The sequence below is a fragment of the Prunus dulcis genome, chromosome 1 (assembly GCF_902201215.1).
Source record: "Prunus dulcis chromosome 1, ALMONDv2, whole genome shotgun sequence".
Lineage (NCBI taxonomy): Eukaryota > Viridiplantae > Streptophyta > Magnoliopsida > Rosales > Rosaceae > Prunus > Prunus dulcis.
In genome coordinates, this window is record NC_047650.1 from 32,003,990 (window position 1) to 32,024,633 (window position 20,644).

Below are 20,644 nucleotides of genomic sequence, written 5' to 3' on the forward strand. Positions count from 1 at the left end.
GACATTTTCTTTGTACACAAACATAAATTTAACAACAGATGTTTTATCTCAATCGGGTAGGTATTGTTCAAGACGCTCTTTAATTTTTTGGAATGTTATGGGCTTCGGCACAAATGAGTCCATCCCACTTGCAAAACACTCGTCTGCGCTCTCTGAAAATGCATTTGCTGTCATCTGCATCATGATATGATGATGCATTAGTATTTAGTATTTAGTAGGGTAAGAGAAAATCTTCTGTCAATATATGCTCACCGCAATGATTGGAATTCGGTTTCCCGAAGGCGTATAACCATGACCATTTTGTAATGCATCTTGGGAAGGCACGGTTAGCTCAATTCCTGCTTTCTCAGCAGCATCCCAGTTGCCAGTTTCTTCAAAGGAACGTATTATTCTTGTAGTTTGTAGGCCATCCATAACGGGCATGTGAACATCCTGCAAAATTTAGGTAATGCATGAATACCAAGACTAATATTCTTGTGTTCATATAAACCAACAAACCCTTGGGAGTTTTGTGGAAATTATTTACCATCAGAATGAGATTGTAACTACAGTGTTGAACTGCTCGCACAGCTTCAATTCCGTTATTCACAACATCAATGCTATGGCCTAACCGCTTCATCATGTTTTGCGTCACCATAACATTAATTTTGTTGTCCTCAACAAGAAGAATCTTAGGTTTCGATGTTGATTTTGGTATTTTTGATGAAGTACTCTCCGAGTCTGCATTGGATTTCTCCTGCCTCTTACATGTTCCTTGGGGTTCTCTTATCTTTGCCGCAACAGAAACTTCTCTGCTTGGCTCTGCGTGATAACTTGAGTCTGTATTTCTAGAATCTTGGAATTGATTATTTGTGTCATCTTGACCCTGTTTGTCCGCATGAACTGGAGTTTCGCAGTTATGATTGGGGATGTGACTCGCTGAACTCTCTGGTTCAGATAATGTCTCAGCAACATCAATTGCTGAACAGCCATTTTCAACTGAAGCCATCTCCTCTGGTATGATGTTATTTTGGGGAAATGAGTATGAATTTTGTGAGAACCCATTGAGTTTATGTGAGCCACTAAAACCGATCTTGTGTGGTAACAACTTTTGGGTCCTGCTGGATCCATTAGAAGAAAACAGAGACCCCAAAGTGCGTGGTTGGAACTGGAAAAAGCTCTCGGCTACTTCATCAGTTGCAGCATCATGATTAGCCATATCCACGACTTCGTCAGGATCATCTGAATGGTCAGACGACGTTGAAACCTTGTACGGGAGTACAAATGTAAATGTAGACCCGCAGTGTTCTTGGCTAGACACTGTGAGTTGACCCCCCATTAGCTCAACCTACACCAAACACATTCAAATGTTTCAAGAAGGTAATACAGAAAGATTGGCTTCAACTCTCTACAGTAAACTACTGCTCTGATTTTGAGCCCAAAAAACTATACTGTATAGGAACAAGTGTTTACCAATTGTTTGCATATTGCTAGTCCTAATCCCGTGCCTCCGTATTTTCGAGCATGATCAGCACTGACTTGCATGTATCTTTTAAACAGAGAAGGTAAAGCATTTTCTGAAACAGGAAAAAGCAAAAGAACACAATGAGAAACAGAGAAATAGATTTCATATAGAGAGAATCATTTAAAGCATTGCCTGGTATTCCAATTCCTGTATCATATACATCACAGCGCAACCAAACTGTTGTGGTTTGAGGTTCCTCCTCTTGATCTGCGTCCATTGAGACTTCACTCTTAGCCGGGGCCCTAGGTTCATCATTACGTGAATGATTCTGGTAAGGTCCGTCACCGTGAAAACCTTCTTGATCAGCATCCTCTTTCAGTCCATTTTCTGAAACAGTTGATTGATCTGCATTCAACTTTTGAGGGCATCTTTCACCCTCTTCCAAAGATGGATCTGATACCACGTAAAGTCTTATCCCAACTTTCCCTTCATGAGTAAATTTGATTGCATTGCTGCCAAACGTAGAAACTATCAAAAACTAAAGCCACAACCAAGTATATCCACCTTGCATGGAAGCATACAACAAGACTACAAGAATCCAACGAGAGATCCGTACCTGATCAAGTTGGTGAGGATTTGACGAATCCTTAGAACATCTCCAATGACCTGAAATTAACACACTGAATAAATAAATAAAAAACATACATATTTGCATATGAAAGGGGATAACGACACAATGATATATAGATGTTTGTTACAATCTAAAACCTCACCTCCACAGGAACATCCTCCACTACATGTCCTTCCAAGGTCAATATTTTCTGCAATGATGCGGCTGCAGTCTGTAGTACATGCTTCACTACTTCTCTTGGCCGGAACTTGGTAGCTTCCAACTTCATTACTCCTGACTCCACCTTGGAAAGGTCAAGGATGTCGTTTATCAGTTGAAGGACCAAATCTCCTGAAGATAACATGACATCCAAAAGCTGTCGTTGCTCTCGATCAAGTTTCGTGGTGGTAAGTATCTCAGCCATGCTCACAACCCCGGAAAGAGGTGATCTTATCTCATGAGACATTGTTGCCAGCATTTGCTTTGCTCGCATTGTCTCCTCTGTGATGTGAATTGTTTTGTTCAGTTCTGTTTCCTTGGCTTTTTGGACAGCGATTTCCTCCCTAAGCTTTGCCATCTTTTCTCTTTTCCTCACCTGTTGTTTGTGCAGAAGAAACACAAATACCCTTTAGTGATCAGAAGAAAAGTCTTGAATTGAACACTGAAACATACAAAATGCAAATACCTGATCAGTTACATCCATCCCCATGTAATTTATACCAATTGTCTCTCCTGCCTTGCTGAAGACAGGCTCCACATATATCAAAAATGTTTTTGACCCAAATAATGGTGTCTCAAATGTAATCTCCCTTTTTGCAGGTAACCCCTTTTCCAGAACTTCCTTCTTGAAGTCTTGAGATTCCTTAACGCCTGCCCCGGTAAAAATCTCAACATCTGTTCTTCCTATAATGTCCTGGCAAGAAGAAAGGACAGAATATATTTAAGGTGGATTAGTGTCAGAGTGTCACTTAAGCAAGGCAGTAATTACCTCCTTTTAAATTACACTGAAGTTATACAGCAATCCTATCAAACCTTGAATAAGAACTTAAGTGGCAATTAATTACCTCCTCTTGCAAACTTGGGAAGTGATTATAGATAAACCGATACCGCAATTCCTTATCCTAAAACAGAAAATTATCAAGAAAAAGTTAATTAAAAAAGTGATCAGTGAGTTCGTTTGAAACATAAACATAGGATTTACAATGTATCAGTCAGTTACCTGATGGCCAATAACAACAGGTGCATTCTGAAGTACAAAATGCAAGAAATTATCTGCTCTTTTCAAAATCTGGGACAATTCTTCCACTGGTGATGACTGCCTTTCAAGACTTTGAATGCTTTCCTGCAATTTATCCACAAGCATCTGCTCTCTCTCTGCACTTGCCCCCAACAACTTCTCCAAATGCATTGCTCTCTGCTTCCAGAACACAACAGTATCGTACTCAGCTTCAATCTCAACTCTCTTGCTCTGAACAACAACATCATGTTTCTTCGGAGCAATATCCAGCCATATATCATAAACCTCATCCAAAATTGAAATGGGGCGCTTGTCTCCGCCATAACTTTCTTCCTCGAACCGGTGCTCTTCCAATATCTCCAACTTCTTGAGCTCAACTTCCTGTCTTTGCTTGCTTAGGATGTCTAGTTCTTCTCTGAGAAGCCTCACGGCATTTGCCTGCTTATACTCCCAGTGTTTTACAAGGAATGCTAGTTGAGAAGAGCCCTTGTCGGTATAGTTGGTTAGCTCCAAGAGACGCTTGAAATCTACTATAGTTGGTTCCTCTATAAATGTGACCTCCTCCAACATGTCTTGATCTTGTCCTGGCTTGTCTATGTTGAATTGCTTCCCTGCATCAGCTCCAATATCTTCAGGCCACATAGAAGGGAGGACTTCCATGTCCATGTCTTCAATATTATCAGTCTCCATCTCCCAAACCATCAAATTCACTTAAAATTACCACTGTCTCAATCTACCCATCTCAGTAAATCACAATTGAAATTTCTGCAAGAAGAAAAATGAAACAGTAAGAAGCCACAAATCAGTAAGAACCTGAAGAAGAAAAATAAATTTCAACATAGAATCATATTGAAGCATTAGAAACTAGAATTAAATTTAAAACCAAAAAAAAAAACTATCGCATGACTGAGAAATTCATACCAACTCTTCCCTGCACTACTTCAGTGATAAAAGTAAAATCAAATTAAGGCAGATAAAGTATGAAAATTCTGGTAAAACCCTGATGCCAAAAATAAGAAAGTAGACCAAATTGAGGATTTTCTCTGAACTCGTGAGTAAACAGAGAACAGGGGTTTATTAGATGTAGAAATAACAGAGGAAAACTGAGACAAATGTCAAGATTACATTGGAGGACAGGGAAGTGAAGATGAGAACAAAACTGTCAAAATCACAAATTCTTTTATTTAATGCTTTGAGTTCCTACTCCAAGTTAAATTAAACTCTGCCAATAGCAACACAAAGAACAGAGTCTTAAATCATGTTCTCATTTTGAAAAAAAAGGCAAGAAAAGAACCCGAATTCGGCACAATGAAGCCGAGATCCATCAGCAAAAAGAAGTCAAATGATCCAATGGGGTTGATCAAGCTGCATAATTATACAACTAGATCATAATCAAATGAAGAATTAAGACCAAAACAGAGAATTAAGGACCCCCATTGGCAAGAACTAACCTTTTTTTATGGCAGAACCAAGCAACCTGAAGAAAGAACAGAGCCTGAGAATGGCCAAAGCAGCAAAGCCTTACACTGTAGATCTGACTCTGGGGAATCTCATCAACTGTTTGTTTAGTCAAAAGCCTTTCACTGCCAATGAATCAATTAGAGAAAGAGAGAGAGAGGGAGGAAAGCATGTGAGGGAAAGGAAAACAAAAAATATATGTGGGAGAGAGAGAGAGAAAACCAAGAAGCCATGTGCATTTGGAGGTCAAAAATATTAGAGAATTATTGGCTCCTTTTAAGATGGCCAATTTTTAAATTAAATGTGGGAATGAAAATTAAAAAAAACAAAACTTGTATTTTAATTAATCTTGTTTCTCTTTCTCTCTGTCTGCCTGTGTGTTTGTTTTTTGAGGTTACATTCAGAGCTCCTTTTCTGCTAAAAACCTCAGTCTAACAACCACATAACAAATCATTTTATCATCTGTTTGTTGCAACTTGCAACACAAAGCTTTAAGCTCTAGATAATTCTTTGGTCTTCTTTCTCTCTCTAGAAAGGTGGCAGTTGGAGACTTGAGAGAGAGAGAGAGAGAGAGAGAGAGAGAGAGGTTTTGGGGACTTGGAGTTTTTAAATGGGGTGGGAGATTTTGTTATTCCCCGCCCTTTCCTAGGTGACGTGTCTCGGTTCGCACGTGCGCATCACGCTCACGCGCTACCCGGGGGAGTTTAAGAGTTGACACATTTTTACACAGTGGATTATGACTTAATTATAATTAACTAATTTTAATACACTGAACAATGCAGAGGAAAGCGGAGGAGGGGAAGGGGGTGAGGAATCTTCTTATTTATTATAAAGCTAAGCTTTTATGCTCTGTGATTAATTTAATAACTGGTCTCAACCCAATTGTGGTTAAGCACTTTTAATTTCATTGCTTTGCAAACTGAACTTTACCTAATTTAATTGGATTTTCTTTTCAAAATTTATAAGCTTTGGTTTTCAAGATAATCTAAATTACTCAACAACACACCAAAATCCCTTTTTTAAAATATATTTTTGGAAAATTAGGAACGTGATGAGAATTATGAATGAAAAGAAACAAAACCTACTATTTGTGGTTTTTCTTATTATAATTTGAATTAGATATTAATAACTGGGAAGAAAAGATTCCTTGGAATTCGTATAGCATATTCCTTCATGAATCATGAGAAGGAGACTAACGCGGTTGTGCCATGTTTTTCAGAGATTGCTGGGTGGGAGTGGCATGGATGATAGAACACTAGCCATGGTCTCATGATTCACGTCAAACCCCATTTTTAATGGGTTTTTGTTCCTTGATTAATCGACATTTTATATATTCACACTATTATTTTTAATGAATACAAGTTGAACGGTGTGTGATAAAATGCTCTATCACTGAAACTACAAGTTTCAGTAAAATACTAGACGTACGTATGACTTTCGGTAATGTAAAACGGAATATTGTTTATAATCAACACGATGAATAAACGTTTTGTTTTCCCACTCCAACATATACTTAAGAGTTCAATTAGAATAAATAAAACATTGAGTAAGGGACCACCTGGCTGCTAATACATATTCTGAGTTTTTCCTAGCTTACGCGCCTTAAAGAAAACCCTCCTTTACGTGTAAAAAAATATAGCAAAATGTCAATAAGTGATTGCTCAAGACAGCTTCCCTAAGTCACACGTGGATAAAATAAATAAAATAAAATGTCAATGTGATACAGTCCCCCTTTCTACTGGGCTTCTGAGAGCACAGATTTAGGGTTTTGCGAAGAAATATTTAGGCCACCCATTTAACGAACGATTATGGTAATGAACTGGCTTTGACATTTGTTAAGGTTTTATATATATATATTTTATATCCAATTGGATCATATCATACGTATACAAAGACAGACCACAACATGTGCTGTAATTAAAATACACCGATATTTATTTTTCTATATGTTTGCCCTGGACTTAGCGCAAAGCCCAACATGCAATCCACCATAAATTTTGGTGCCAAAGCCAGGTTTAACCAAAGCTTTTGCTGCCATCTGTCCCTCCTTTAGGGTTGGTCGGTGAAAAACTTATTCTACATGTTCGTCTCTCTCTCTCTCTCTCTCCCTCTCAAATTCCCCCCCTGCACATGCATGTTGTTTGGTTGCTAAGAAACTTAAGTTATTGCATATACTCATCGTGCATGGACTCCTAACTACCTCGCTTCATTTTCATCTTTCCTCTTTTGCAAGCGAAGTTTTTACCTCCCATACACCTTCCTCATGACCGGTATATGGACGATTTCTAACAATTCATTATGTAAAATGTTAAAAACTGCCTACACACCACGTGTCGACGACTCACGTTAGCAACATTCGTGATTGTGCACTGATTGGTGTACGCATGTTTTTAATATCGGACCCATGCAATTAAAGAAACAAATTTTTCTGTATGAGACGCATCAACAATCGGGCGGCGGGCGGGGCTCCAGAGTGTTGCAAACTGCAGCCAGCAAATTGGCCACGTTGGGTGCGGGACCCATATGCTTTTCCATTTAGTGCGCACTTTTTTAGGACAGCTAGCTGATCCATTCTCTCTCATATCTCAATCATCATTGCTACTAGACTAATGTTTTTATTATTTATTATAAACTATTGCATTGCTGATGCAAAACTTGACATTTATTTTCTTTGTTTAACTCTCTATTATTTTTTTATTATCAGTTCTTTCAATATTAAAATATCCCACCAAAGTAAGGACCGCAGTAATTTGATATTGTGGTTTAGAGAGTAGTTAGGGTCCGAATTCAATGGAGGTCAACGATTGTGGAGTTGGATATGCTTGAAGTTGCATGTGCCAAAGGATGTAAGAAGCCCTCCAACCAAAAGAAGAAGATGGAAGATGAGAGAAGCCTATATGCTATATATAATCTAAACAAAGAGAACCGTTTTCTCAAGTCTCTCCTTCTATATTCTATATATAAAATATCTCACAGATACACGATATTATGGTTTAATGAGAATGTTATTGTCAGTTGTGCGTGGACATTATGTTGTTGTTAGTTGTGCGCGGACGCTATTAAAAGTCGTACATAACGTTGAGCGTTTCTAACTATTTAATCATCAATATATGAAAATAAAATTACTCTCTTTTAGTTTATGTAAATGACAAAAAGGATAGAGTGACTATGAATCGTACAAAACAATCACTATTTAGTAACGTTATCAAACTCGATCAATAATTGATCTCCAATTCCCGGATTTGGGACCTTAGGAGGAGGAAGCCTAGAAAACACCAAGACCAAACACAAATCCACAAACTGCGGAGCTATCCCTTCCTATTATAACAACCTTGGATTTATCATGCATTTGTCATCACATAGCATCGCAGACAACTCCCTGACAAAATGGACTCCTATCAAGTTCATGCACTTGTAGACCTTTCGATGTTGATGGGGACTTCCCGAACACATCACAACTAAACCAAAAAAAATCAAAATCAAAATTGGAGATGTTTATTGTGGTAGTGCGCAACACCACTCCGGGTTTTCTTAGGATTGGAAAAAGGTAAATATATTAGGCAAAGATAGAAGAAGATAAAATGCATGTCATTGTCATAATTTCATACTTTTACTACTAGTATATATATATATATATATATATATGCAATTATTTGGGCCAATTGAGTTGAACTTAGCTGTTTAGTTATTGTACACACATTTTATTACTAGTTTAACAAAACAAAAGTATTAGGAAAAAAAAAAGGAAAAGAAAACATGATGTCGCACATACAAGTTTCTTTCTTTTTCATAGCCTTTTACGAAAATAAATTATAAAGTACTAATAATGAACATTTTATATATAAATATATATTATGGCCACAAACAAAATTAGTGTCTGGGGATCTTGGTTTCTTATAATGGAGCACTATCAATGAAAATGGGAGATATTTAATTATATACCTATTTTTAGCACTAATAATATAGATAAATCCTACGCAATTTAATTTCTATAAACAAACCTTTAAAAAAAAACTGAAAAAAGAACAGCTGGACCTATTGAATTTAATTTTGATTATTAAATTACTTTGATGCCCTATTGAGTGTTTTTTTTTAATTATGAGGTTTTGGAGTTGAACTTGTTTTAAGAAATCAATGGCAGTTTTTTTAATTTATAAGAAGTTAAAAGCTTCTTTGTTATGTTGTAAATGGGCATTGAGTGTGTTTCTAAAGTCCATTTCATGTATGATTTTTTTTATAATTTGGGTCCCTTTATTGGGTATAATAGTGAATCTCCCAAAAAAAAGTGTCATTATATATAAGCAAAAGAAACAGACAATGCTATATATAAGCAAAAGAATGCTTTAAATAAACAACTTTAATTCTTAACAATTTAATCACTCATGTTATTATTCCAAAATAAAAATAAAAAAATAATCCACTTTTAATTTCTATAAACAAACCTTTTAAAAAAACTGAAAAAAGAACAGCTGGACCTATTGAATTTAATTTTGATTATTAAATTACTTTGATGCCCTATTGAGTGTTTTATATTTTTTTTAATGAGGTTTTGGAGTTGGACTTGTTTTAAGAAATCAATGGCAGTTTTTTTAATTTATAAGAAGTTAAAAGCTTCTTTGTTATGTTGTAAATGGGCATTGAGTGTGTTTCTAAAGTCCATTTCATGTATGATTTTTTATTATAATTTGGGTCCCTTTATTTGGTATAATAGTGAATCTTCCAAAAAAAAGTGTCATTATATAATAAGCAAAAGAAACAGACAATGCTATATATAAGCAAAAGAATGCTTTAAATAAACAACTTTAATTCTTAACAATTTAATCACTCATGTTATTATTCCAAAATAAAAAAAAAAAATAATCCACTTTTCCTTTTCTTTTTAGTTTGTTTTTCTTACGACTTTCTTAGGACTTTTTAAAAATTTGGGTGAATTATTCAAATGGTCCTCAAACTTATACTCGATTTACATTTTGGTCCTTCAATTAAATTATTCGTTCAAATGGTCCATGAAATCTATATTAATCGCTCCGTTGATCATACCGTTACATTATGTTAATGCTGCCGTCAAATATAAGGGTAAAATCGCCCATAACCGTCCTATGTTCCCCAAATAGGTGATAAAATGGTGATGCATAGTTGATAAAGTGGTGATATATAGATGATAAAGTGGTGATACATAGGTGATACAGTGGTGATAAAAGGGTGATACATAGGTCAAAAGTCTTATTCGCCCCCACAAATGTAGCATGTGTTGCTCACATGACTAAATTTAACAGAAAATATAAGGGTAGAACCAAAGCGCTGATTAATAAAGAGTTGGTGGACCATTTGAACGAATAATTTAGTTTAAGGACCAAAATGTAAATCGGGTACAAATTTGAAGATCATTTGAGTAATTTACCCTTAAAATTTTGTATATTTAAGTTTGAGGCCTTTAAATCATGGTCAATTTCTCATCTTAAGGCTACCTGCCATTGGGGCTAATATTTGGTGTACAATTTTTAAGGACAGTACCTTTAGTTGAACTTGCCCAAGCCCAACAGGCACAAAACCCAAAAGGCCTACAGCTTTCTTATTTTATGGCTGATGAAGCAGTAAAATATAAGGGTGGCCCAAAATCCTTGTACAGAGTCTTACATTGCATCTGCTAAAATGGGTTCAATTCAAGCAATGAGGAAAGAGTCCCAATAAAACAACTCCAAAGCTAAAGGGCAACAAATGTGAGAGAGAAGATATCAAACCAACACATATGCATTTGGATTTGGACCTTTTTAAGATGCCAAAATTTTCATAAAATGTGTGCAAAAATTGTTACTATTTAAGAGTAATTTGATTGCCGACGAGATATAGTCTAGTGAAAAAAGGCATTAATTTACAAATTAGTGATTTCAAGTTCAAATCCTGTAGCACCATGATAGCATTTGTGTGAAAAATCCCCCTTATTAATTCAGACTATGACTTATGACTTGTATTTTTTTTTAAAAAGAGAGAATAATCGGATTGTTCCATAACTTCCACTATAGAATTTGCATTGTAATGTTGATGAGGTGGGCAGGTTTCATGTTGGACAAGTGTGAATGTTTTAACATGTGCACCATTATATTGGCCGCAATTTTTATGTGTCTAATTAATAAGATTTGTTTTTTCTGGTGTATAAATTAAGAAAACTTTTTTCCCACCCACTTGACATTGTTCTTTTCAACATAAAACCTTATAAATTATTTTGGAATTGAAGACTTAAAAAATAATAATAATAATAATAATTGGTTATAGCTACTACAAAACTTCAACACAAGAAAATGAAATTTACAAGCTCATCATATTTTCACAGCTTCAAACCTCAAACCAACTTTTGCTTTTCCCAAATTAGTAAAAAGCTGCAAAGAAAACCAATGAAGACATAGAAGCCTTGAAACGGCAAGTTCCCCCAAAGATTCCCAAATCAAAACTCAGAAGCAAATAATATACTTCCAGGTGCGCCCCACACCCAATGTGCAAGGCCAAAGACGACCACGACAAGTAATCAAGCAATGGAGGCGTTGTCCCTCGATTAGCTGTGATTTCCATTTCTGTCACAGCACGTGACAGGATCACTGGAACATGATCACATTAAAATCCCAGTTATTTATTTATTTTCCATGTAAGAAAAAAGAAAAACCCAAGTTTCCTTTTTTAAATTTTTTAAAAAATAAAAAAAGCTCTAACCTCACTGTCTCTTTCGTCTCTTCTAGAGAGAACACCCAAGAAACCGACGTTGAGAATCAACAGGAGAGAGAAAGAAAGAGAGAAAAAGAGGGAAAGAGATCGGAAAATGCATAAAGTTTTTATTTTTGTTTTTGGGTTTTCTTTTGAATTTTTCTTTTTCTTTTCAAAATTATTGTTAACGTAACCAAAAAGCTAGAACAAGAAACATACAAGGGAAGAGAAGCAGAGGTCGCCATGTATAAAATAAAGAAGCTTCCTATGTCTTGTTACACTTACCAAATTATTGATTGAAACCCTAACCTTAACCTGATTTCGCTCTTTCGCTCTCTCTCTCTCTCTCTCTCTCTCTCTCTCTCTCTGTGGGTTGCTTCAGAAAAAAGAACCCTAATTTCCTAGTGGGCGAGTGAGAAAGAGCTAGAAAAACCCTTAATTGTGGTGTGATTACTGTAAATTATCGATGAGAAGGATTGCGATTGGGGAGGAGTTAAAGATCGAAGCTGGAGAGGCGTAGATGCATGTCGCGGGAGTGAACTTGGATCTGAATTGGTTCCTTCAATTCATATTTACTGCGTTTATAATAGCGTTTGGATTGCTACACTTTGTGAAGAACACGGCCTCGAAGTACTTTGAGGTCGACGCCAACTTCGAAGGAGGAGACCACAGTGATCGGACCCAAATGCCGGGCGCTCTAATGGAGGATCCGGTTTGTGCCGTGTGTGGCAATTCGGGTCCCAAGAAGTGCTCTCGCTGCAAAGCCGTTAGATACTGGTATTCTTAATTGGATATATTATTTTTTAAATTTCTGTGCTGTTTTTTTCCTTGCTAAACATGGGATGTAAAAATTGCGTCTTGCTAGTTGATTAGCTCACAGTGTGGCTTTGTTGGGTTTGCTTATTTATTTTTTTGTGTTATTATGGTAATTTTAGTTGCGTAATTATTACTGTTGTGATGGATGATTGTAAAGATTAGTTTTTTAATGAAAATTTACGTTGCTAACTGTATTTGATACAGTTGGTTATTTTCTGTTGATCATGCCCTGTTGCAGCAAATAGAGAGGGCAGAGTTATTGTTTAACTGAAGTTCTTAAGTTTCTTAGGGGTGCTTCAAGCCGATGGTTTGTTGTCTCTATTGTATGTACATGTAACTTTCCCCTTCCAAATATTGATCCCTCTTTTAATTTTGCAGCTCGCAAAAGTGCCAAGAAAAACATTGGAAATCAGGGCATAAGACAGAATGCAAAAACACATTGAGTAATTCTAGATTTAAAACTTCCAGCGGTGGGGGTAAAACTTTCTCCGGACTCGCACTTGTTCCCATTCGTGGAATTTCTAAGCATATCAAGAAGCCGAAAGAGGTGAATTTTCAGTTATTTTTACATGAGAATGTTGTGCACATATTTTTTGCAGTTCTTATCTGACCCTTAGATGCTTTGACCAACACTTAATACTTTGCAGATTCTTTTTCCTTATGATGAATTTGTTCAACTTTTCAATTGGGACAAGCTCGGATTTCCTCCTTGTGGACTCTTAAATTGCGGAAACAGGTTTTTGTTTACCATATTCACGATTCATTATAATACCAATGTATTCATTTTAAACTACAGATATTCACATGCCTGTTGCCGGCACACACTCACACACCCACACTGACAATCGCATCATACTTGTTCTACCTTCAAATTTGTTTATGTTGCTAATTTCCCTTTTATTTGCAGTTGCTTTGCCAACGTGGTTCTACAGTGTCTTTCATCCACTCGGCCGCTTGTTGCCTACTTGTTAGAGAAGGGCCATCGGAGAGAATGTGCAGTCCTAAAACCATTCAGTGCTATTTTTTATGTTGTAGGTGCTTAAACAATTCCTCACTCATTCAACAATTATTCCTTTCTTCTTTTCAGGCATATGTGAAGATTGGTGCTTTCTTTGTGAATTTCAAACCCATCTTGAAAGAGCAAGCCAAAGTTCCCAGGCCTTTTCACCAACCAACATTATCTCTAGATTACCAAATATTGGTGGTAATCTTGTCCATGGGAGGCAGGAGGATGCTCATGAACTCATGAGGTTTCTTTACTTGCACTTTATCTAGTTTCTTTATCTATTCTGATAGATGTTATATTGAATACATTGTTAAAAGTCTTCCGGAATTCTTCTGGTATATAATGGTTGTTGAGTTGTATTGAAGTTCACTGTATTGTTTTGTAGGTTTGCCATTGATACAATGCAGTCAGTCTGCCTTAGTGAGTTTGGTGGAGAGAAAGCTGTACATCCTAGCACTCAAGAGACAACCATTATTCAACATATATTTGGTGGCCTGCTGCAATCTCAGGTTATGCATCTTATGGTCAAGTGTAATGATGTGTTTTGGAATTTGGCATTACTTTTGGGACTTTTAAATAGTGGTTTTCGTTTAAGTTATTATTTATTTCATTGAATGATTGAGCCCGTTAATTTGTATGTATGTTTGATTAGAGAATGTTTAGTGCCATTTTTTCGGTCATCTGTCAGTTCCCTTCTAATGTATTTCTTCTTTTGGAATATTTTCCAGGTGATTTGTACAAAATGCAAGAATATATCAAATCGGTATGATAATATGATGGATTTAACTGTCGAAATTCATGGGGATGCTTCATCATTGGAGGAATGTCTAGACCAATTCACCATCAAGGAGTGGCTTGATGGAGAAAATAAGTATAAATGTGATGGGTATGTCTCTGCCTTTTCTCTGTCAATTCCATTCGTTATTTATTATTTCCTTTTCCAGTCATAGGTTGTACATTTTCTTGTCTATTGTGTGGTCTCCTATGAGATATGATATATTGTTACTGTTAACAGGTGCAATGACTATGTCAAGGCTTGGAAGCGTCTTACTGTTAAGCGCGCTCCAAATATTCTCACAATTGCCTTGAAAAGATTTCAGGTATCAGCTATACTCTTCTTGTACATGTTTCTTGGTTAATTGATTGAACTCATGTTACAATTAAAGTAGATCTTTCTCAAATAACTTGGAATAAATTAAAAACCTGTATCATGAATGATTCTATCCACCATAATGAAAGCATTTTATTTACACGCTTTTAAATTTCAGTTGGAAATACAATGTGTTAATACCATTGGATTTGGGTCCAGAGCCATGAGTTCTTTTGTAGCCCCTACCAAGTCTTACTTAGTAGTACTTTAAAGAATAAATCAATAGTCAACAGCATTTTTGTTTGATTCTATACTTTATAGATGAACTTGGGATTTGTAGTTGCTGGTTAGATGGTCAATTTAGGTTTATAATAACCTTTTCTGTCAGATGGGAATGTTTGTTTCGCAAACTGTGTAGAAACTCCTTGTGTTGTTTAAAGATTCGTATTTATGCTGGAGATTTTACCTTCCATAACTGTGAACACATCATCTTGAGTTGGTGCTCTAAGTGTTTCAATGACCTTGGTTGATGCTTTTAGGCTTATTTATACGATTTATAAAATTTGTTGATCGAATTCTTGAGTGATTGATTGATACTCTGTTGATTCCTGAAATTGTTATGTTGACAAACATTTCAGAGTGGGCGGTTTGGGAAAATTAACAAGAGAGTAACATTTCCTGAAACTTTAGATTTGAACCCCTACATGAGTGAAACGGGAGATGGTGCAAACATCTACAAGCTTTATGCCGTTGTTGTACATGTGGATATGCTAAATGCTTCATTTTTCGGACACTACATCTGTTACACCAAGGACTTCGGTGGAAACTGGTATAGAATCGATGACTGTAAGGTGAGATATATCTCTCTCTCTCTCTCTCTCTCTCTCTCTCTCTCGCGTAGATATTTCCTGACCCACTCTCTTTTTTAATTGTTCTACTGGATACGCAAAATACGCAAATGTTCCTAATTGGATATCAGTAGCAAAGAAACTTGTAATCTGTGGATACCTGTTGACCCCTGTTAATAGTTTCCATGGATACTGCAATCTGGAAATTAGTCTTGATGAAAAATTAGTCTGATGGTGGTAATTACAAAGGCTTCCTGGAGCAGGAGTTGTTGATTTGGTCTTTTTTTTAATCTACTGGCCTGATGATATGCTGGTTTTGAGGACATACTTATGGCCTTCCCTATTGCAGAAAATACACATGGGCATGCGACTTTTATTTACTATGAATAAGTTACCCAAGCAGCCACTTTCTTCTGACTTGTCTTGCTACTTCTCACAGGTTGCGACTGTAAATTTGGAAGAGGTGCTTTCCCAGGGTGCATATATGCTATTATATAGCAGGTGTGTATATTAGTGTGTACTTTTACATGTTATTCTCGAGTTTCTAAATTAAAATCCTTTGTAGTATCTTTAACGAATGCAATGTGTGTGACTGTGGACTGTAGTTTCAAACTGACGTACATCTTTTTTTTGTGTGAAAAACACTAGGTTGGATGCTCTAAATGATTCTGGTTGCCTGTTGTTGTGCAGGGTTCAGCCACGAGCATCTTGTCTAACCCTTGAACCTCCAAGGAAAACAGAGGAAATGATCGATGTTGAAGTACAGCCATGCCGTAAAGAACAAGTTGAATGTTCCACTGTTGAGCCTGCAGATTCTACATGCCATTCTGGGTTTGTACCATCTGACACTAGTCTGCCTCCGCAGATTTCCAGCTGTGTAGAAGACTCAAGTGCTGTAATCATTCCTGAAGCAGTAAGAGAACGTTCTGATAATGCAGATCTTAGCCTTAAATCACCATCATCTGTTCCAAAAGAGGTTTGCATAGTTGAAAATAATACGCTTAGTTCCATGTCGAGTCCATCTGTTTCAAGGGAGAGGGAGATTTCTAGTTGCGAGAAGGTCCCTGCTGGTAAGTTGGATTTAGATACAGTAAGAGGAGATCCAGTTGTTATAGCTATACCTAATGGTGAGTCATGTCGGCCTGTTTTGGACGACGTATCAGCACGCTGTGAGAAGTATCTCTCTTCTTCAGGTGGTGAATATGTAAATGGCAATTCTGAAGACATGGATATCGATAATTGTCAGTCAGGTTCATCGGTTGCAGAGGACATTGGAATTTGCAAGAACAATGGGCCGACATATGCAGATGGAATCACTTCTCCAGTTGCACATTCTGGTTTCCTGAATGGGAATGGAGTCTGTAGAGTAGAAAAAGTAGACAAAGGTTAAATAATCAAGGTGGACTTCTTAACACATAATTATTTTGTCCATAATTTTTAATGATCCCCTCATCACCAGAAGGAAAAGATTGAGCTGGGAATTTTTGCCTGGGGTTTTCATTATTTACAGAAATCTCAGATTCTGCATAACACTTTAGTTGGGAGAGTCACTGGTAAGGTGATTGAATGTAATCTGGTCATAAGGAGTTGGAAGAGGAATTCTTTGTCTCTGTACTTTGAATTAATGTTATCTTCATTGGAAATATGAAGTGTTTCTTTTTCTTCCTTGCCCAACAGAACATGAAGCTTTTCATATGCTGTCTTCTTGTAAATTTGAATTAGCACATTGCTTTTTAAGTCAAATTTCGTTGATTAAATTTGGGTTGATCAGTGGAAGGAAACAAAGAAGTAAATTTGGTTTCTTTTCTTTAGAATATTAATTAATTAATTAAACAACTTCATCAAACTTCAATTTTATAATCTACTTTGGCAGATCGGGAAAAAAAAGCCTACTTGGAGACCCGAGCTTGGTGAAGTGTTGACATCGAGATCTCTGCGTTGAGGGCCGGCCTTGAAGGCCTTGGACATTGAGGAATTTGAGAGGGGGAGAGAGAGAGAGAGAACAGGAGAAAAAGCAAATATATAAACAAAAGAAAGTATAAAATAGAACGTAATCAGCGGCTTTCTCGCTTTGTCTTTTATTCCTTGTATTCTTGTTTGAAAATTGCTTGGTTCTGGGACTCGAAGAATCTGGTCTGGGCATTGACTTTGAAGTAGACAAAGTATATATCTTCACGAGTGGGAGCAGCAGACCAGCCACAGATTCCTTAACGAGGCACAAGTTTTGCTTTTTTCTTTTTTTTTTTTGCTTTGCAAAACTCTGCAAAGTTCAGCTGCAGCAAGCAACCCAAAACCACGCATCTGAAACATGACAAAGACAAACCCTTTAACCCTTTGGAGCCTTTAACAATGTCACATTTTTGTATTTTTCTAATCCAAAATCCATGCCATATTGTCTTTCTTTGCAGCCAACCAGCCGTGCTTGGATGCTCTCTCTCTCTCTCTCTCTCTCTCTCTCTCTCTCTCTCTCTCTCTCTCGTGTTAGAAAATTGAAAAAGAAAGACGACTTATTTAAAGTGGAGATACCAAACTAAATGTGTTCAAGTGCAACAGGTTTTGTTTGGGGCTTTGGTATCCAAGGCCAGAGCTGAGAGAGAGCAGAGTCAACCACTCACCCTACTTACTTTCACACCGTGTATTTTGTAGCAATGCCTGTATAGAAAAGCAATATACTCTTTGTTTTATAAATATGGGATGAAAAGAAAAACCAACCCCTCGTGTGTTTGAGTGTTTTTGTGTGTGTGTTTGGTATCTAACAAAGTGTCAACCCCCTTACAAAAAAAGCTTCCCAGGAAGCTTCACACCTTCCTTCCTCCTTGGCTCGCTTTCTCACTTTTTTTTTTCTTCTGTCTTTTTTTCTCAAAACCCAATTTAAAGAGAAGGCCAAAGACCCACCAACCTCACTCACTGGCTCAGCTATTCATCACTCTCACTGTCTTCCATTCAGACTCACGGAGCACAAGCACTGGAGGAGAAGCAGGTACATTATCTTTCTCTGTTCATCTTCTCCTTTTGTCTTATTCTTGTTCATTTGGTGTTTGTTTTTTTCACTCAATTTTCTTGAATAATTGTGTTTTAGTCTGTGGAACAATTTTGTTTCCGTTTACTCTAACCCTCGTTCTGTGTCGAGATCTGTTACTTACTTGTGGACTTACACCCTCTCTCTCTCTCTCTCTCTCTCTCTCTCTCTCTCTCTCTCTCTCTCTCTCCAATTTCATCTTCTGGCTCTTAAAATTTTAACTTCATTAGCTGTTCCTTTAACTTTAGGTCATCCTCATTGGTCTGATTTCTGTCTTAACAAGTTTTACATTCCTCAATTCTGGCATTTTTGACTACCCAGATATGCATTTTCTCATGGGTGTTTTCAATCCCTGTTTGCTTCAGCAATTTCAATTCATCCCCATTTCTTATTGCTTGCTTCTCACTGTTTTTTACTACACTATGATGACTACCCTCTCCGCAGATTGATTTTTCTTTAAAGTTGGAATCTTTATTTACTAGAGTACGTTGCTTTTCAGCGTCCTCCTTTGCCCTACAAATGGTTTTATCAATAATCTAAATAGCAGATAGGAAATAGGAACGCAAGGATAAGGGGTGCTAGATTCCCATTTCATATTACATTCTGTATGCACTCGATATGAGCCCATTACTTTTGTTTCTCTGGTTCTATATGATGAGCACAGATATAAATTTCCCAAGTAACACAATCATCCCTTATCTTTTGCAGTTGTGTTCTTCTCCCTAATTTCTAGACGATGGAGGACCAAAATTGCCGGGCTTCTGTGATGACTCGGAAGAGAAAATCCCAAGAAGAAGATAATTGCATTTCAAGCACCTTTTATATGGATGAGCTTAATGAAGACCTCCTGGAAAGGGTCCTCTCAAGGCTACCAACCTCTGCATTCTTCCGCCTTACTTCGGTGTGCAAAAGATGGAAATCAGTTGCATCTTCTCCTAGTTTCAAGCTTGCCTGCTCTCAGATTCCTTCACGGGATCCATGGTTTTTCATGGTCGATCCCCTTCTCAATCGATCAATAGTCTTTGACTCCACTGAAAGAAGCTGGAAAAAACTTAATCATCCACCTCTCCTCCAGAAAAACTCCAACTGCAATTCCATGCCTGTTTCAGCCTCTGGTGGCTTGATATGTTTCCGAAATTCATATGGCAACTTCATTGTGTGCAACCCCGTGACAGGGTCTTGCAACGAACACCCTCCGCTGGATCCATCCCTACAAAATCTCACCTTCCATGCCATTGTGATGCATTCATGTCCCAAGTATGAGCAGTCCTCTTACAAGCTTGTTGTTGTCTTTGGTGAACTTCCAAAGCTGTCATTCAGAGTGTATAACTCAGACACCGGTTCCTGGGAAGAAGAGACCGCCTTGTGTAAGAAGTTTGATGATGATTCTGCAGAATCTGAATCAAGTGAGGACAATGCTGCTGTTTACTTCCTTAGCAAGGCTGGGAATGTAGTGGCAACCAACATGCAAAGAAGCCCATCTAAGCAATATTCATCAGTGATCACTACTAGTAAAGATGGCGAGGAGATAGTCCATTTCCTAAGCTCATCAGGGTCAGTTGTGGCTTGCAATCTGGCCACCAAGTGCTTCTCTGAGTACTCCAGGCTTTTGCCCGTCTTCTTCGAGTACTCCATTGATTTAGTGGAGTGTGGAGGCAGGATGTTAGTGGTTCTGCTGTCAGAATTCTTCGAAAGTGCTAGCCTCAGGGTGTGGTGTTACGATGAGGATGTTCGATCTTGGCACCAAATTGCAGCAATGCCTCCAGCAATGTCCCATGAGTGGTATGGCAAGAATGTGGATATAAACTGTGTAGGGGCTGGTGACCAGATACTGATCTGCTTAAGCTCTGCTGAGATTTCTAGCTGTGTTCTGTGTGACTTGGCCGCCAATGAATGGGTTGAATTGCCCAAATGTTTTATGGATGGTGAAGCCATAAAGTTCATGTCTGCCTTCTCATTTGAGCCAAGGATTGAGGCTTCTGTATGATTTGGAGTTCATGCCTGCCTTTGGATTTTTTCTTTTCTTTTTATTTTCTTCTTATTCTTTTAGCATTTCTCTTACATTCCATTGTTCTGTATGCATTGTGTAGGCAATTTAGCTAAATGGAAATCGGCATGATTTTATTATACAATGAAAAGTGTTTTAGATTGTTGGCTACTTGTAGCACACTTGAAAGGAAGGCTTACGTTTATTGGCTTTGTATCTCTTCATGTTCTAGTGAATTTTCTCTCTTCTTCATAGACATAAACAAACACTCTCTTGTGCAATTGAGGTATTGTTACGGTTAGTCACCTGCAAGATATTTTTTACCATAAATCAGATCCGAATCCCACATTTAATCTATGGAAAGAAATCACCAACATTTACGTGACTGAACTTAGTAAAATCCTATATAATTAATTACACGTTAACAGGCCCA

The 20,644-nt window shown here is 37.2% G+C and overlaps 3 protein-coding genes across 4 annotated transcripts; 2 read left to right on the forward strand and 1 right to left on the reverse strand.

Moving 5' to 3' along the window:
* Positions 1 to 21: 21 nt before the first annotated feature.
* Positions 22 to 3,993, reverse strand: LOC117616342 (histidine kinase 5). Its single transcript, XM_034345623.1, has 12 exons — positions 3,274 to 3,993; positions 3,119 to 3,175; positions 2,740 to 2,967; positions 2,218 to 2,649; positions 2,061 to 2,110; positions 1,880 to 1,956; positions 1,637 to 1,726; positions 1,453 to 1,556; positions 895 to 1,327; positions 527 to 858; positions 253 to 432; positions 22 to 174 (listed from the first exon to the last, which is right to left on the reverse strand). The coding sequence occupies exons 1-12, from the start codon at positions 3,991 to 3,993 to the stop codon at positions 49 to 51; spliced, it is 2,829 nt and encodes a 942-aa protein (XP_034201514.1). The 3' UTR covers positions 22 to 48.
* A 7,452-nt stretch (positions 3,994 to 11,445) lies between these two features.
* On the forward strand, positions 11,446 to 16,879 carry LOC117613173 (ubiquitin carboxyl-terminal hydrolase 18-like). Of its 2 annotated transcripts, none has more exons than XM_034341814.1 (11): positions 11,446 to 12,222; positions 12,640 to 12,808; positions 12,909 to 12,997; positions 13,169 to 13,254; positions 13,349 to 13,511; positions 13,653 to 13,776; positions 13,996 to 14,153; positions 14,283 to 14,367; positions 14,996 to 15,208; positions 15,645 to 15,706; positions 15,854 to 16,879. In XM_034341814.1, exons 1-11 carry the CDS (start codon positions 11,966 to 11,968, stop codon positions 16,593 to 16,595), a joined length of 2,148 nt encoding a protein of 715 aa, XP_034197705.1. In that variant the 5' UTR covers positions 11,446 to 11,965; the 3' UTR covers positions 16,596 to 16,879. The 2 variants fall into 2 exon arrangements, with proteins under 2 accessions (XP_034197705.1, XP_034197711.1); XM_034341820.1 differs by having other exon boundaries at positions 11,455 to 12,222; positions 15,896 to 16,879.
* A 789-nt stretch (positions 16,880 to 17,668) lies between these two features.
* On the forward strand, positions 17,669 to 20,416 carry LOC117631081 (F-box only protein 13). The gene is made up of 2 exons (XM_034364033.1): positions 17,669 to 18,185; positions 18,933 to 20,416. Exon 2 carries the CDS (start codon positions 18,961 to 18,963, stop codon positions 20,209 to 20,211), a length of 1,251 nt encoding a protein of 416 aa, XP_034219924.1. The 5' UTR covers positions 17,669 to 18,185; positions 18,933 to 18,960; the 3' UTR covers positions 20,212 to 20,416.
* The last annotated feature ends 228 nt before the right edge of the window (positions 20,417 to 20,644 follow it).